General features: G+C 39.2%; 1 protein-coding gene across 2 annotated transcripts in view; it reads right to left on the minus strand.

Annotated features, from left to right (window-relative positions):
• Positions 1-26: 26 nt before the first annotated feature.
• LOC125241448 (nostrin) overlaps positions 27-16,322 on the minus strand; it is a 50,977-nt gene continuing 34,681 nt past the window's right edge. For both annotated transcript variants that reach the window (XM_048149945.1, XM_048149944.1), the window contains exons 3-14: positions 13,919-14,004; positions 12,036-12,179; positions 8,999-9,080; positions 8,702-8,832; positions 7,872-8,072; positions 6,708-6,843; positions 5,381-5,545; positions 4,769-4,921; positions 4,115-4,267; positions 3,518-3,836; positions 2,374-2,529; positions 27-1,315 (exon numbers count right to left, since the gene is read on the minus strand). In XM_048149945.1, the coding sequence (XP_048005902.1) occupies positions 1,200-1,315; positions 2,374-2,529; positions 3,518-3,836; positions 4,115-4,267; positions 4,769-4,921; positions 5,381-5,545; positions 6,708-6,843; positions 7,872-8,072; positions 8,702-8,832; positions 8,999-9,080; positions 12,036-12,179; positions 13,919-14,004 (1,842 nt within the window). In that variant the 3' untranslated portion in view covers positions 27-1,199. The remainder of the gene's footprint in view (positions 1,316-2,373; positions 2,530-3,517; positions 3,837-4,114; positions 4,268-4,768; positions 4,922-5,380; positions 5,546-6,707; positions 6,844-7,871; positions 8,073-8,701; positions 8,833-8,998; positions 9,081-12,035; positions 12,180-13,918; positions 14,005-16,322) is intronic.

Consider the following 16,322-nt stretch of genomic DNA (forward strand, 5'->3'; position numbering starts at 1 on the left):
AGTGATGTATTCAAGAAAAAAACAAATTATCATTCTTTAACAGTTTATTATTAAGTAATATTAATCAGCACTTTGGTTCATTTTATTTTACTTAAAATTACATTTTGGATTAATGATAGTTATACAACGTACATGATCACTCTTAATTTGATCTTATAACAACTATTCCGTATAAGATTAAACGTCGGGTGCATACATACCTACATCTACTGCTCGTAAAGAAATATCAGTAGTCTCCTGTGTAGGTATATGTATAATGTGCAATTTCAATAAATAATATGTAGTAAGCACTAAACATTAACAAAGGAATAAAAATACCCACTACGTGGACCATTTACATGTTTAAACATCTGAATGAGATGACTCCTGGTGGCACATTTGGTTTTGTTCTGACTGCGACTGGCGCTTTCAAAAATACGTCTGTACTTCATCTATTTCTCCGTAGGCTCCATTCCACGACTTCTGAGTTTAGACCAGCAAGTTATTGCTGCAAGTTTTGAGACGCAACTATAGGTAAGAGTGAGCGGCCAATATCTGCATCTCTTTCTTGCATATACTTCTGTCTCAAAACATGCAGCAATAACTTGCTCGTCTAAACTCAGCGTAAGGATATATATGCTCATTATGTTCACCCCAAGAGGCCCAGATTCAAATATCTATAGTGTTTATAGTATATTTTTCTTTAGTTTGTGCGTTATTCCTTTGTGTATGGTGGTTAGGATTGTTGTATCAGGTGCATAGAATATCAGTCTATCACCCTCAGACATCGAATTACGGCGACAGACGTCGACGTCGGCCCCACGCTCACTAAACATTGGCGCTTTTCTGTGTGTGACATACAACGAAAACCGTACTACCTTTTCCATGCTAGCGACGTATTATGTTGGCACGGCTGACGCTAATAAGCAATGACCGATTAATTTATCATTTACCACAAAGCAAAACAGACTTACGCGTTGAATAAAGTTCAAATTCAGTATTATTCAGTCCTTTTACTCTTTTGGCTTTTAATTTACATACATAGGTAAAGAAACTCATTTGCCGGCCAAGCCGAAATGACAATCGTTGACGCTACGTCACTACAGAAATGCGATTGCGAGAACTAGCTAGTATACGTTGGCTGAACCCTGAACGGCCTTCGTCTTCAAATAAGACCGCCAATGTGTGTATGGTCGATCGTAGGTAAGTAGTTGCCAGATTCATATACAGGTGGTGATCTCTTCGACGTAGGAGGCGGGGAAGATGCCGTAGCGGCCGTCCAGGTCGCCGGCCCACCAGCCGTCCTCCTGCTTCTCGTGGATATTTATGATATCGCCTGCACAGAAGACACGTCATGTGTTAATCGCAAGATGATATTATCACATATCTAATCCAATAAGGCAATTGCCAAGCGCGGATCCAGGTAGACGTGGTAAAGGCCCGGGGCCCCAGGCGGTACGTGGTCTATTTGTATGGCCAACAGGCCCAGGCCGGTCATAATGACCCCCCCCTGATCCGCGCATGGCATTGCGCGTAGATTGTAAATGCACGGTACAGCACCCGGCGATAATGATTGCACATCGTTTTTCGTCTTCGTATAGAGCGTTGTCTCTTTCTTGCTTTTAAAATAAATAAATATTATAGGACATTCTTACACAGATTGACTGAGTCCCATGGTAAGCTCAAGAATGCTTGTGCTGTGGGTACTCAGACAACGATATATATAATATACAAATACTTATATACATAGAAAACATCCATGACTCAGGAACAAATATCTGTGCTCATCACACAAATAAATGTCCTTACCGGGATTCGAACTCGGGACCGCGGCTTAGCAGGCAGGGTCACTACCCGCTAGGCCAGACCGGTCGTCCAAAGCTTTATGACGTTAGTTGTCTCTTTCCAAAGACCGATGTGCATTCTTTATCGCCATTTACTCTATTGTACCTATTGTATACGATTCTCCAGAGTGTGACATGTGTTTATTACACAAATACCTACGCGTGATTTTAGTTACATTGAACACCTTTAACATATACCCGAAACTGGCATGCGAGTTCTGGCACAGTGTACTTATAAATAGGGCCTTACTTACTAACATCTGTCAGCACTTTACAAATACTAAACTATTATTCGACGAAAAGTAAATCGGCGTATCAATTTTCTGCTTACTGACTAAGTTTACGAATGAATACGTTATTCGGCCAAAGAAGACGTCGGCGTACCGAAAATTGGCGTATTTTTGTCAGAATATCAATCGGGGCACCGTCAAGGTGATTACTAATCACTGATTAGCAGAGGTTGTGTTCTTTTCATTCGTTGCTGACAGAGATTTGTACTAATGATAAGCGTTTATCCTTTCTTCTACACTACAGGAGATCGGTGAATTACCTGGCGATAGAGTGAGTTCGTCGTTAAGCCTGGCCTCGTAAATGTACAGCGCTCTACACTTGCCGATGGACTTGGCAGGTGTCGTGTTGTCTCCGCTCTCGTTCTTCAGTATGTCCGTCAGATCAGTGGAACTGTCGCTTTGCGATGAAAACTCGTCTGCAGATGAATTAAGTGAAATTAGAAGATTGGTTTACAGATTAGATTTGGTAACGGGTTAAGAATTTCACAAGCCCCTTTCTTCCCGTGGGTGCCATAGAAGTCGACTGTGGGATAAGGGTTAAATTGTGGCGTAGGCAAGAGGCTGGCAACCTGTGACTGCAATGTCACAATTTGGATTTCTTTTAACCTCTTTTTGCCAAGAGTGGCACTGAAACTTCGTAGTTCATGTGCTCTGCCTTCCTCTTTATGGGATACAGGCGTGATTATATGTATGTATGTTTATAGATTAATTCTGATATCCAAAGCTATTTGGTTAATTCTGATATCCTACCTAAGGTTCTAAGTTGAATGTTTAGGTATATTGTTTATTGTTCAAAGATCAGGTGATGAAAAATGAAGGAACTATCACGTGTTCAAAATCACTTGACACGTGTAATATACCGGGTGTCCCGTAAACCAACGCCAAAATTAAAAGGGGTGATAGGACATCTCATTAGCTATACCCTAATGAGAATGTCATGGTTTTTGAGATATTGACTGTTTAATTATAAAACGTATAGAAAATAAAGTGCCAATATCTCGAAAACCATGACATTTTCGTTAAGTTAAATTTGATTTTTATGATAGCTAATGAGATGTCTTATAAACCCTTTTAATTTTGTAATTTTGGCTTTGGTTTACGTTACGGGACAGTTGGGACACCCTGTATATGTGGGCTGTAACAGCAGGGCAAGCGCATGATGAACGCGGCAGTATTCAGCATGTTCTTTCCTTGCAGACAAAATGGTCTAATATGTATTACGGCTCAGCCACGACATTGGTCTAAGCGCGACAGCGGTGAGTGGCGGCCATACATTGGAGTGAGACACAGCGATGGGACTTTTCATTCGCACGTATGGCTGCCGCTCACCGCTGTCGGGCTAAAGACCAATGTCGTGGCTGGGCCGTTAGGGCGCAGTAAGTATACTCGTAGGTGGTGACTGACCGAAGTCGCTGTCCTGCTGGTTGGAGAGGCCGTCGCCGGCGCCACGCTCGCTCCAGTCCAGCGGGCTCTCGGGCGGCGGCGGCGGCGGCGCGGCGGGCGGCTCCGCGCACAGCGGCGTCACCGGCGCGCTGCGGCTCTCCGCGTTCCGCCGGAACGACAGGTGCTCTATCCGCAGCTTGCTCGACGCTCTGCTCATTATGGAATCACGCCTTTCCCTCTCTTCGCCGCCGCCGTTCACGCTTTTTGTTAGCGCAGTGTAGTTTGGTTGCAGGTTTTTGTTGACCTCGTTCTGATAGTCCTCTTGCAGCCATGGAGGCACCTGAAAATTGTTAATACTTGGAGTTAGTCGGTGTTTATGCACAAGCTCAGACTCGAGCGAGCCCGGATTTAGAGATATAATATATCTACTATCTAGGCATTTGGCAGTTGGATTTCCTGAAGTCCGCCTAAAATCCTAAATGAATCGGGGCCCCCTTCTCCATCTCAAAACCGTTGGCTGCTCAGCTAGTAGGCCCAGGCTTTGAGGGCCTACAGGGAAGTCGGGCCCTGGACTTAGTATGAATGAAAAGATTATTTTTAATTGACCATGACACTGACCTTCAGTACACTCTGTTGTAGCCCCTGCTTGTCCCTGATGACCTTGATGTGTGTCGCCAGGGGGTGATTGACGGGAGCTCGGCTGTCCAGTTCGTTCAATGTTGATGTTATTTTGTATCTTACTGCTTCCAAATATGTCAACATTGCTTTCATCTGAAAACAAATTTTAATTTATGTACCTATGCATTACTTCAATAATTTGAAATAAATTTATTCAGAGACCATATTCTTAAATCCGCAACGCAGGCTTCGTCAGCTGAATACAAACTCCGCTAATAACTAGCTTCAAGCTTCGTCAAAAAGTAAAACAATGGAAAATCCGCAACATACATCGTCAATAAAATTAAACTAATCCTTAACAAAACAAAAAAATCTTCAATAATTATCTAATAGTATCCATAACCATTAACCAGTATCAGTAGGTGTTTATCGGAGACAAGTTAATACTTGTTGTATCACTAGAATGAACAAAATTTAGACAGATTTAATTATTTTATAGATTTCGTAACCTAACCTTGTAGAATAACATGCTTTGATAAATTAGGAGCTGTTCATTTAGAATAGTGTCCTATATGTCGAATTTAGCTATTTTTTTTTCTGATTTACTTATCCTAAGACTGGTCTATGAGGAAAATTAAGTAGTAGGAATCTTACATGATATAGTTTGTCTGCGACATTCTGTTGCGAGTCGTCGTTGCCGAAGGTGGGTGTCTGCTTCATGGCCATCGAGAGTTTCTCCAGGCCCTGCTTGGACTTGCGCTCTCGGTCGATATCTTGTTTTACTAGTTGTAGAATCTTTAGAAGTGCCTGTAAACGTCAAAAATAAGAATATATTTAATCCTATTAATATAGAAAGTGACAGACATGGGGTATACAAGGTGCCCATGAGGAAACGGAATAATTTTAACAGCTTTTCCAGATCCCATTATAAGACTAAAATGCCATATAAACTTTTTTGGGTTTCGCCTAGTTTCAGACTTATTACCCAATGAAAAAAAAATCTTGTAGTTATTCGGTACAAAAGGCTTTCTTAACGGCGGTGATGCCATTATGTAGAATAAGTCTCACTATCATCATTGATAGATGTGAAAAAGTAAGAAGTAAAACTCTAAAATGAGATTTTTAGGAAAAAAAACCTTTAAACTCATTTTATAAGTGCCAGTTTTATAACATTTACTTTTTATGTAAAAAAACATTTAAAAATTAGTAAATAATTATTCCGTTTCCTCGTGGGCACCTTGTATATGGTCTAAGGATGATATGTACCTGCTTGCGTCGCTCCTTGTTCATGGCGAGCGTGGTGTGCTCGCAGTAGAAATCTGGCAGCAGCTGCTCTGTGGCGCCGGCGGGCGCGCTGCGCACGCGGCGCACCACGCGCATGTCCACGTGCGGCTCCGCCTTGCTTATGGGGCCCACTAGGTTGTTGGATATCTGAAATAAGTTCATTTTCATCAAATTTTATAAATAAGATCGACTAATTCAGCGCTATACGCGGGTTTTCCTAAACGTGCATAAGAGAAAAAATCATAATTAATTTAAGTAGTGAGTTAGTTTTCAAAAATCCCGTCTGATTCTAGAAAACGGAAAGTGTAGTATTTCACCGACTACAACTATCAATTTCACATTATTTTGACGTTTTTCTTGAAAGTACCCTTAATGATAATAAAATGTGACGGTTTTCTGTACAGGACGCTTTCAGTCGAGAAAATTACATGACTCGTTGGGTTTAGAATTTCGAATGTGACTTCTTCTCTCCAATCCACGTTAAATTACGGTGTAATTGACAAATCGTACTCGGTCACGAGATGAAACTTGTTCCCAGCAGTGGGACAGCATATGTACATATCCACGTACATATACTCGTATGTATATCAGCTGCAAAAGTGCATGGAGAAATTATGAATGAATTCATTGACAAAAATTCGCCATTCACTTTTGCAGCTGATAGTATCTACGAGCGCACTCAATTACATATAAAAATCTATGGTCTTATCTCAGTTAACTGTGGAGGGACCGCTGCAGTCAGCCGGAGGTAGCAGTCGGCCGCAGTCATCAGCTGAGCCAGCCTCTCGTCCTCCAGAGATTCAAGTATGCCCGCACCTTTCATCACGCTCGATTACATATACTCGTAAACATCTATGACCGTACCTCAGCTAGCTGCGGAGGGACCGCTGCAGTCAACCGGAGGTAGCAGTCGGCCGCAGTCTTCAGCTGAGCCAGCCTCTCCTCTTCCAGAGATTCAAGCATGCCGGCGCCTTTCATCACGCTCGAGTATAAACATCTATGACCGTACCTCAGCTAGCTGCGGAGGGACCGCTGCAGTCAACCGGAGGTAGCAGTCGGCCGCAGTCTTCAGCTGAGCCAGCCTCTCCTCTTCCAGAGATTCAAGCATGCCGGCGCCTTTCATCACGCTCGAGTATAAACATCTATGACCGTACCTCAGCTAGCTGCGGAGGGACCGCTGCAGTCAACCGGAGGTAGCAGTCGGCCGCAGTCTTCAGCTGAGCCAGCCTCTCGTCCTCCAGAGATTCAAGTATGCCCGCACCTTTCATCACGCTCGATTACATATACTCGTAAACATCTATGACCGTACCTCAGCTAGCTGCGGAGGGACCGCTGCAGTCAACCGGAGGTAGCAGTCGGCCGCAGTCTTCAGCTGAGCCAGCCTCTCCTCTTCCAGAGATTCAAGCATGCCGGCGCCTTTCATCACGCTCGATTCCCACTCGAGCCTGAACGGAAGAAAGGTCAGTTGGAATCAGATCAGGACTTTGCTTTTAATTATTAATAATGACCAATGGCATATTCAGGTCCAACACTGCGTTGTTTACCGAACGGAAAGTATAGGTATCTAGGGTTGCCAAGCAGCTAACATTATTTTCATGCGGCGAACGACTCAGTGTAATTACCGCTTTAAGGTATGTATTAATAATATGGTTTTCAATTAAGCTCAAGCAAAAGAGGTCTAGCGTACCGTGAGCAGCATTCACAAATGTGGCTATCTTTCTAATTTACTCTCATTACCTGTGGTGTAATTAGAGTGACAGAGAAAGATGCGAGACTACGTTTACGAACTTCGGTTTTCAAGGTCAGAAATAATAACAGAATCATGTGTTTACCATTTGTTTTTAAAGCCTCTTGTTTCTCTAAGTACCTACTTTATTGAAAAACATATTTTTCAGTACAGATGGTCGTTTTTTTACGCACTAGTTCGAGAAGTGGTTCATTATATGCCAGGTCGAAAGTTCGGATGGCCATCTGTACTGAAAAACGTCGTACGATACACGTGCGAAAAGGAAATTCGTAACTCGTGTCGATTTAAATTTAAATTTATCGCCACTCGTTTCTAACTTCCTTTTTTATGCACTTGTATCGTAATGTACTATTTCAGTACAGATGGTGCCTTTTGCCAGCACTAATAGTGCGCCAAGTGGTTCATTTCATGTTAGGTCGAAGCTTCAGACTTCAGAGGGCCATCTGCGGGCCGATTTTTGAGTCTCACGCGTTCGAATTCAGAAAATTGTCACTGAAAATAATAGGCAAGTCACCGTTTTCAACCGGTATTTTAGTGACAGTGAGACTCAAAAATCGGCCCCCTATACTGAAAAACGCCGTGCGATACTCGTGCAATAAGGAAATTCGTAACTCTTGTCGATTGACAAGACCCCTCTTTGATCGTGTTTTAATTTACCGCCACTCGTTTCGTACTTCCTATTTTCCGCACTTGTATCGTAATTTACTATTGAAAAAGTATAGTTACCTGGCTCTTTCCGCGTGAACGCAAACATTATAATACTCGACTTCAGTCTTTTTAACGGCGTCTTCCGTCTTCCTCTTCTTGACTAGGAGCTTGGCCGCGTCGCGTTCGCTTGTGGCGCCGGCGACGCGCTCCGCGCGCGCGGCGCTCAGGATCGAGTGCGCGTGCGGGATGTGCCCCACGCTCGAGCTGCGAGCCATCCGACTGTAAACCAACCTACTAGCTGGTAACGTGCTTTTGTGCGCTTAGTAGGTAGTTTTTAAGAGGTAAGGAACGGGCAATTTCATTTTAAGTAATGATAATATGAATCTTAGGGCCCTCACGCTGGGAAATATGTCTTAATTTGCGATACGACCGGGTACAGTAACGTTTAAAAAACTCATGGTAGAAACGTAGATTTCTACCTTGCGTTTGTAATACATTGCCGTATACGATAGTGTAAACGTCACACAAAATGACTTTCATTGCACGGAGAAAGCGTACCTACTGGAATCAAAAATGAGTAAAATTACATAATATATTGTCCGTGACAATTACCTACGCTATCAATTATTAAACGTATTCTAAAACATCAAAAGTGTAGGGGATCTATATTTCATCGTTCGTCAAAACTTAACTACCTATTAACGATCCCTTGAAATTGCCCGCATCCTCTCCCCGATATTTGATATTCGCATCGCATTGCATATTTATTAATATAGACAGACCATCGCATTGCTAACGAAGTAAGCGAAGGATCCTTCAATTCGACAACTGAACATCACGTTAATATTACTTTATCAAAATCACATCGCGATGTTCATGTCGTCGAGTGCATTGCAAAGTAAGCAGACCTAATATCTAAAGTAGCATCTTGCAGTTTCTCGTTTTCCCTCGCCGCTGCGTGCGAATTCTTCTTAGATTTGACTTCGTTTGTGCGCCACTCGGAGAGAGTCCGCGAAGTTTTATCCACATTACCCTCGATCTGAGAATAAAACAATGTTATTAGGTTACGTGGACGACGCAATGCCAATCAGCTTTATATGTATTTTCGTATAAGTAGGTCTTAGAGATATGTATATCTCACGCAGGCGTTGACCCCAACCGATTTCATTATGAAGATTCAAAAAATAAATAAGTGTAAAGTTTACCTTTTTTCTTAGCTTTAGTTGATTGTCGATTACAGTTTTCATAGGTTTTACTAACTCCTCTGTTAAAGCGTGAGAATATGCCCTGGAACATATAAGAAACACTTTAGTTATTAATGATAATATTTCGTATTTTTATGCACAGGTTACTGATGGTACAGACATCTATGGGGCACGCACGGAACGAACAAGACTTCCTTTTGAAGATTAACGATATGTAAGCGATTATTTTTTTCTTTATTCATTTTAATTCTTAGGCCAGGTTTTTATATAATATGATTATAAAAGTAAAATACAAAACCACATACAAAACAATACTAAATATATAAACACGGCTACCTAATGATTCTCCGACAATTTTTTAGCCGATTATTGATTCGCCGACAACGATTCGCCGAATGCCGTTTAGCCGAATAATCAAACTATCGCTGTCACTTTTGGTCGAATAACGTTACGTAGAATCTTGGTTCGCACACAGTTCAGTTCGCTTCTGTGCAAATTATCCGAACTATTATTGGACATTTTTCATTTAGCAAAGTAATATTTTCGTTTAGGCCATGTTTAGTCGAATAACGTTTCACATTTTATACATTGTTAAAATATTTTCCAACGAATGAATTATCGCTGTTGTAAAAAAATTGCGCACTTAATAGACACTTTTTTCTCTTACATTCATACATACATATAATCACGCCTGTAGCCCATAAGGGGTAGGTAGAGCACATGAACTACTAAGTTTCAGTGTCACTCTTGGCAAAGAGGGGTTGAAAGAAATCCAGATTGTGACATTGCAGTGACAGCGCCACAATTTAACCCATACCCCACAGTCGACCTCTACGACACCCACGGGAAGAACGGGGGGGGGGGGGGGGTTCTTAAATAATGTATAATGTGAAATTGTTTTCGTTGCGGTAATAATTTACTAGTACATATACTGGCAACATTATGTTGAATATAATTGGTGAATTGAAAACAATAGGGTCATTCCATTGTGACGGGTGGGATATTTATACTCTTTTTTGCCTACATTTTGCTTTATTTCTGCCAAACGGCAACAATTAGCGTATTAAATATGACATTATCAATTACTTGAATAATCAATGCGTACTATACCATCAAAAAAAATATGAAAATGTCATTATTATTATGAGAAATTGATGGTATAAGAAGTGTGACGGGTGGGACTTCAAAGTGCCTCTCCTCTCCGACTTGACTTACACAATTCGCAATTGGTAAGAAACTACGAAACTTTTGTTAAACAACCATTTTTTATTTAATTCCTGATATTATATAGATTAGGTATTAGTATAATTTACGCAAATAACTCGTAAAACAAAAATAATTTTGCTTCTCAATGCTTGTGAAGGGTGGGACAGCGCTTTGTGACGGGTGGGACGAGTAACATTTGAGTATACAAATATATGAAAAATATAAAGACAGTTCGTTTGTATTTACTTTAAATCAGCTCTTTTATTAATTATTTAATGTTACAAGTAATAATTTCAGAAGTTTTCTTAGAGCATTAAACCAAAAAAAATATTTTTTCAACTTGAATTTTTAAAGGTTCAGAAAATTGTCAAACCTTGTCAAACAGTCTATTACCACATACTTTTATCAGTGGGTCAGAAATAATGTCAAAAATTTTACCAGTTTTAATGAAAAAGACTTCTTCCTGACTCATAGGCCTCATTGCATTCATTGTGTTCTAAAAAGTAATACCACAACCGAATTAAGCAATATTAGACATATAATTTGTTTTAATATAACCCAGTTAGTAATATTGTCTTCGGTTACCGCGATAGTTACTCATGAAATAAAACTATGTAAACGGATTAAATCGCCCAGTACCCAGTTAGGTTTAGCTAAACTTAAAAGAAGGATTTTATACTCATTAACTCAAGTTTTATCAGATAACCCATTTTGCTCACCCGTCACTGTGACGGGTGGGACCTACTTTGAAAAACGTTAAAAGTATACTTTTATTCACAAAAGCAACGCGTTTTTAGCTAAAATAACCAACCTCAACCTAATTGTTACTTTCACAAAGTAAGACATCAAGAGTTTAGATACTTTTAGGGTAAACAAGAAAAAACTTTGTTTTATTGTGACGGGCGGGACGTGAGTTACGCATTGTGTAGACGCCCAATAAATCCTAACCATGAAACTTAATTTAAATTTACTTGCCACTGGTTTAAACAGCTTTAAATATATTTTCTTTTACACATATCACTTTCTCCATAATGTTTATTAAAAGCGCGAAATAGCGCTGCCAACTTAGGGTATATATATGCCACCTTAGACAACTGGTGCTAGGGGTACGTTTGGACACATATAAAATGCAAAAAAATGTCATAAAAAGGAAAAACTCATTGATTCATAAAATTAGGCATAATGTTCTATTCTCTAGATGTAGATTTAAATGTAAATTAAGCTATTTAATTTTTATGCCTGTGGTGTCGGTTTCGCTGGAATGACCCAATACATAATTTACTAAAATTAATCCTTGGAATCAGAACATGCTGATTAATATAAATAAGTAAATGAAATAAATGTGAATTACTCTTACAAACGATCTATAACAACTAGATTTTTGAATCCGCAGAAAACTTTTTACGCAAGTTCAAGGCTCCAAGCCAACTCACCAAAAAAAAAAAACCAAATGATCACTCGACCTATTGTGTTTCGACCAATTTTGTGTCGGCCAATTTTTACAATTACTAAATGATTATTCGTCGAAAAGTAAATCGGCGTATCAAATTTCTGCCTACCGACTCCGTTTACGAACGGATATTATGCGAAATGAGAATTTTCCAATCGTTATTCGGCCTAAACAGACGTCGGCGAATGGTTGTCGGCGTAACGAAAATCGGCGTATTTTTTTCGGAATATCAATCGGGCACCATAAACACATTATAAAAAACCTAACCTAGGGTGCCGCCAGCAGCGGGGCAGGGCCCAATTATTATTATTATATTTTAGTTTGCTATATCTGTTTTATTAGATACTGATGGCAATAAGGAGGTACTCAAATAGTTATTACCTATGAATATCTGCTCGTTTCTCCATTTCAGTGGCGACATGTTTCCACGCCTCGGCGCAGGATCCAATGCTCTCTTTGCAAGCCTTGCTCAGTTTAGTGCCAAGTTTCGCTAGACACTTCGAATAATAATTTTCAGCTTCTATCCTGCAAATAATTAGTAATAATTTAACATCGTTACTATTCTCTGACACGTCATTAAAGTGATTCAGTATATTTGGGTGATTAATACTTAACGTTTCTCTTATGGTTGTTCAAGAATGGGCAAACCTTTTAATTTCTCACCTACTTATTTAGTTTAATCGCTTCGAAAACGATAACGTTGTTGAAATATAAACATGTGAATTGTAAACGAATAGTGTATTTGTGTCGAGTCGCGGCGTGGCCCACTTGGCGGCACCTCGCGACGATCTATTTTTGTTTTTGTTGCCATTGATATGTCCTACGTTTGAACTCTGTTCCGAATATGCACTTCTGGCAATAAAATCTCGTGATCAATAAATAAACAATGCAGAGTAATTACATCCTATATGTACCTACACTGCAAGCCGGATCGGCAAGGGCAACTTGAATATATTCAATTTAATATTTAGTTATTCAAAGAAATATGGCGATACACCGAAAATGACCGAACGGCGGTTGTATAGGTATGCAGTAAAAGTACTACCTACTTTTATATATGTGGCATGTGTATGTGTATTACAGCGTTGACAAGTGTTAAACTCAATTATTCACCGTGACGAGCGCCATGGTTGTGCCCGCGCAATTGTCCCGGTGCGCGTGATCATATGTTTCGTTCGAACTTCGATAGCATCGTAAACAATAAGTCAATAACGTATTGTTTCATACCTGTGTTTCTTCGAAGCGTTCACTTTCTACGGGGAATTTGATAAGATTGCTTATCGTTAGGTTAAATAGGTTACTTGTGCTAAAGGTATGCTTAGTATCATTCATAGCCCACAAATATCTATTTAAGTAGGAGTAAGTACCTATTACAGTCAGCATCAAGTGTACCGCAGCAGCCAATGCGCCAATTATACCGAAACATATCTTTATTAGGGTTCCGTACCAAAAAGGTACAAAAGGAACCCTTATGGTGCCGCTCTGTCCGTCTGTCTGTCTGACACATTACTGAATATCTCGAGAACTACTTATTTTTATGGTAACAAAGAAAGTATTACGATGTATTTGGCGCTCAGGCCCCGTAGCCGAATGGCATTTCTCCGACGCGAAACGAAAACTAAACACCGCGAAAGGTAGTCTAGCTCTGTCGCGCCAATACGCAAGAACGATAGAGATAGATATCTACTAGCGTTTCGTTTCGTGAGCGTTTGTGCCATTCGGCTACGTACCCTGGTGTCAAAATACATTCGATGCTGACGTACAAAGAAGTAGGAAGTTCTGCAAAATTTTAGAAGTTCAAGGTCCAGAAGTAGTCCTAATTAACTTGCTTGTATTTGCGTCTATCAAACGAATTACTAAAGCGTAATTAGAGTTGATTAGCCACTGTGTTGGTGTTTGGCTTGTTTCCAACATTGAAACCTGTATAACGAACAAATTACCAACTCTTTTTTTTCTCATTTTTAGTGTAGGTAGTCATAGTGTACCTTTAGGTACAGAACACGTCATAGTATAGGTAATTTCTTACGCTACTAGGTACTACTACCACTTACGTATAATTTCTTCTATTGGCCATAATTTGTTCCAATAGGCGTAACATTAGGATTATCCCTTACTTAAGAAGGCTATTTTCAGGATAGGCAAGTACGAGTAATATAATTATACACGTTGGAATCATAATATTTATATCCTAACATGACACTGTCCTCTCCTTAATAACTTTTATACATATACTTAATAAAAAGTATTTTATTGATAAATCTTACCTTTCTTGTAATATAGCTGCTAGTTCCTTGCTGAAATCACCGCCTTGCTTAACGTATAGTCGAAGTTCATCGAAACCGCTAAGCGCCTGGAACGAAAAAGAAAACATAAGCGCTCTTTTGCGATAGTCCGTAAATTGGTAAATAAATTTACAATTTACATGCATTTTCTTTTAATTTCCGCAAAAACTTTTTCATCACACTTGCTCGGTAAAACAGGTGTAAGGTACGAGTACCAGTGCTCTACACGCTAATCCCTAATAGATTGGCATTTTCGCAAAAAAAGATTCAGAACTTTTTTTTTTCAAATATCAAATATTAAATTTTATATTTTTTTTAAATATTTTTTCTAAGCTAGGTAAATTTTATGTTTTTCCTACTCAGAATCACGAGCCATTTCGATCCTACTAGGTAAAAAAAATCGTTCCAAATTTTTTTTTCCACTTCGTTACCATTTTTCAAACACTTTGTACAGCGGTTATAGAGTGGGACGTATGCAAAATAATAGAAAATTTTGGGACTATTTTTTTGTCTCTCATTTTTTGCCGTATATCGAAAGAGCTCGTGATTCTGAGTAGGAAAAACATAAAATTTACCTACCTTAGAAAAAATATTTTTGGTGATTGTTCTCGCGAAAATGCCCAGATGACACCCTTCTGTCACATTTATTGGATTGAAAGTGTATCTACCTATAATGGTATCGAAACTACACTGTACAAAGGAAGGAATAGTAATAGATACCATCGTTTACAATGTTTTACTCGTACTTACTTACAACTTACATGACATATACCTTATTATAATTTACACTGGGATGAACGCTTTACTATAGCGAGGCATACAATCACACTGAATGCTAAATTACATAATTGTGTATCCTCGTGTTATGGGCGGCGGACTTTAATGGCCTCCAATACTTTTATTATTGCAGGTTTCCTTTAAAATACGGAACTTTACATAGCGGAACACTTGAGGAAACGCAATACCCCGTATACATAGTTAAGTACAGTGGTGTAATACTCATGTTAAATTGTATGTTTGAATTGGAAAGTGTGTTGTTAAGTATTCTGCACACTGATTCAAGTTTATTATGTAAACTATGTATATGTACATACATATGTAAGGCTCGAGTAGCTTCCAACACGTCAAGAATGTTATTTAAGTTAAATAACACTAGGGTGTTTAGGCACACCACACGACATTTATGTATCTCTAGTTATTTTATAAGCCACGATTAAACGTAAGTACTTCAATTGGTTATTCGGGTAACTGGATGATAACTAGGCGTCAAACAGTCTAATCTAATCTAAGAAATCTGGAATGGTGTCTTTATGTCAGTACGGTACGAGATGTTATACAACTTACATAAACTTAGTTATGCACCCACTATCGAATATATCTATATCTCGTCAATGCCAAGGTAAAGGTTAACCTTATACGGTTGACACAAGTTCTCTTATCTTAACAGTATAAATCCTATACTTACTATTCTTATTTAACTCGCATATAAAAAAAGTTATTTGTTATTCCGTGCGTTGACAAAAACTAGTGTGGACGGAAACTAGCACAATTACCCTGACGATGGTGATTATATTTACGTCACTAACTAGCTAGTCCGCATGCGGCGTGGGCGCAGCACATGGCTCACCACATGCTTACTCCATGACCATGACCAATTGTTACATGTTGACATACTGTGCATTTTTTGCTTCAGTCTTTACACAGTTTTGTTTCTATTGCGTCAAAAATAATATCCATATTAAAAGAATAAGTAAACTTAAATGGGAAATATCCACTTAATGGGTAACATAGGTACATTTTTTTTTGAGACTAGCCCAGGACAGGACCGGTAGAAGTGGCGTACTAGTTAGAAGAGAGGCGGCGTCAGCAGATGAGCGATAAAGGGCTGAATATGACGATGATATATGTTTGTATATGTATAACTTTATGTAAAACTAGATTTGTATGAATGAGTCAGGTAATGCACTCACCTATAATATAGGTACATTTAGCTAGTCACAGGCAACCTTCACTCGTGTTTAAGTAGTAAATAATTATTACCGACCATAATTAAATCAGATGAAAAAATTCAATCATATACAAGGTTACCTTATAAATGCCAACACCTACACCTTTATTACGCTGAGAGCAAATGCTAATTTATTACTAAATATTATTATCTATACAAGGGCTGACGGTAGTCGCGATACTATCATCCGACTTCGCAAGTTATTTCCACAATTCCACAAATAGGAATAACTAAGTACTAGTATCAATCTAGAATTACGTAATGAATTAATGATAATTGGCATTTATCTACAAGTTCTTATATTATACCACGATGTTCATTCACAAGATCTTGACTTCCATTAGTTGGTCTACCTACTTGCCATTGACAAATTTGGAA

This window comes from Leguminivora glycinivorella, chromosome Z (genome assembly GCF_023078275.1).
Source record: "Leguminivora glycinivorella isolate SPB_JAAS2020 chromosome Z, LegGlyc_1.1, whole genome shotgun sequence".
In the NCBI taxonomy this organism is placed as follows: Eukaryota; Metazoa; Arthropoda; class Insecta; order Lepidoptera; family Tortricidae; genus Leguminivora; species Leguminivora glycinivorella.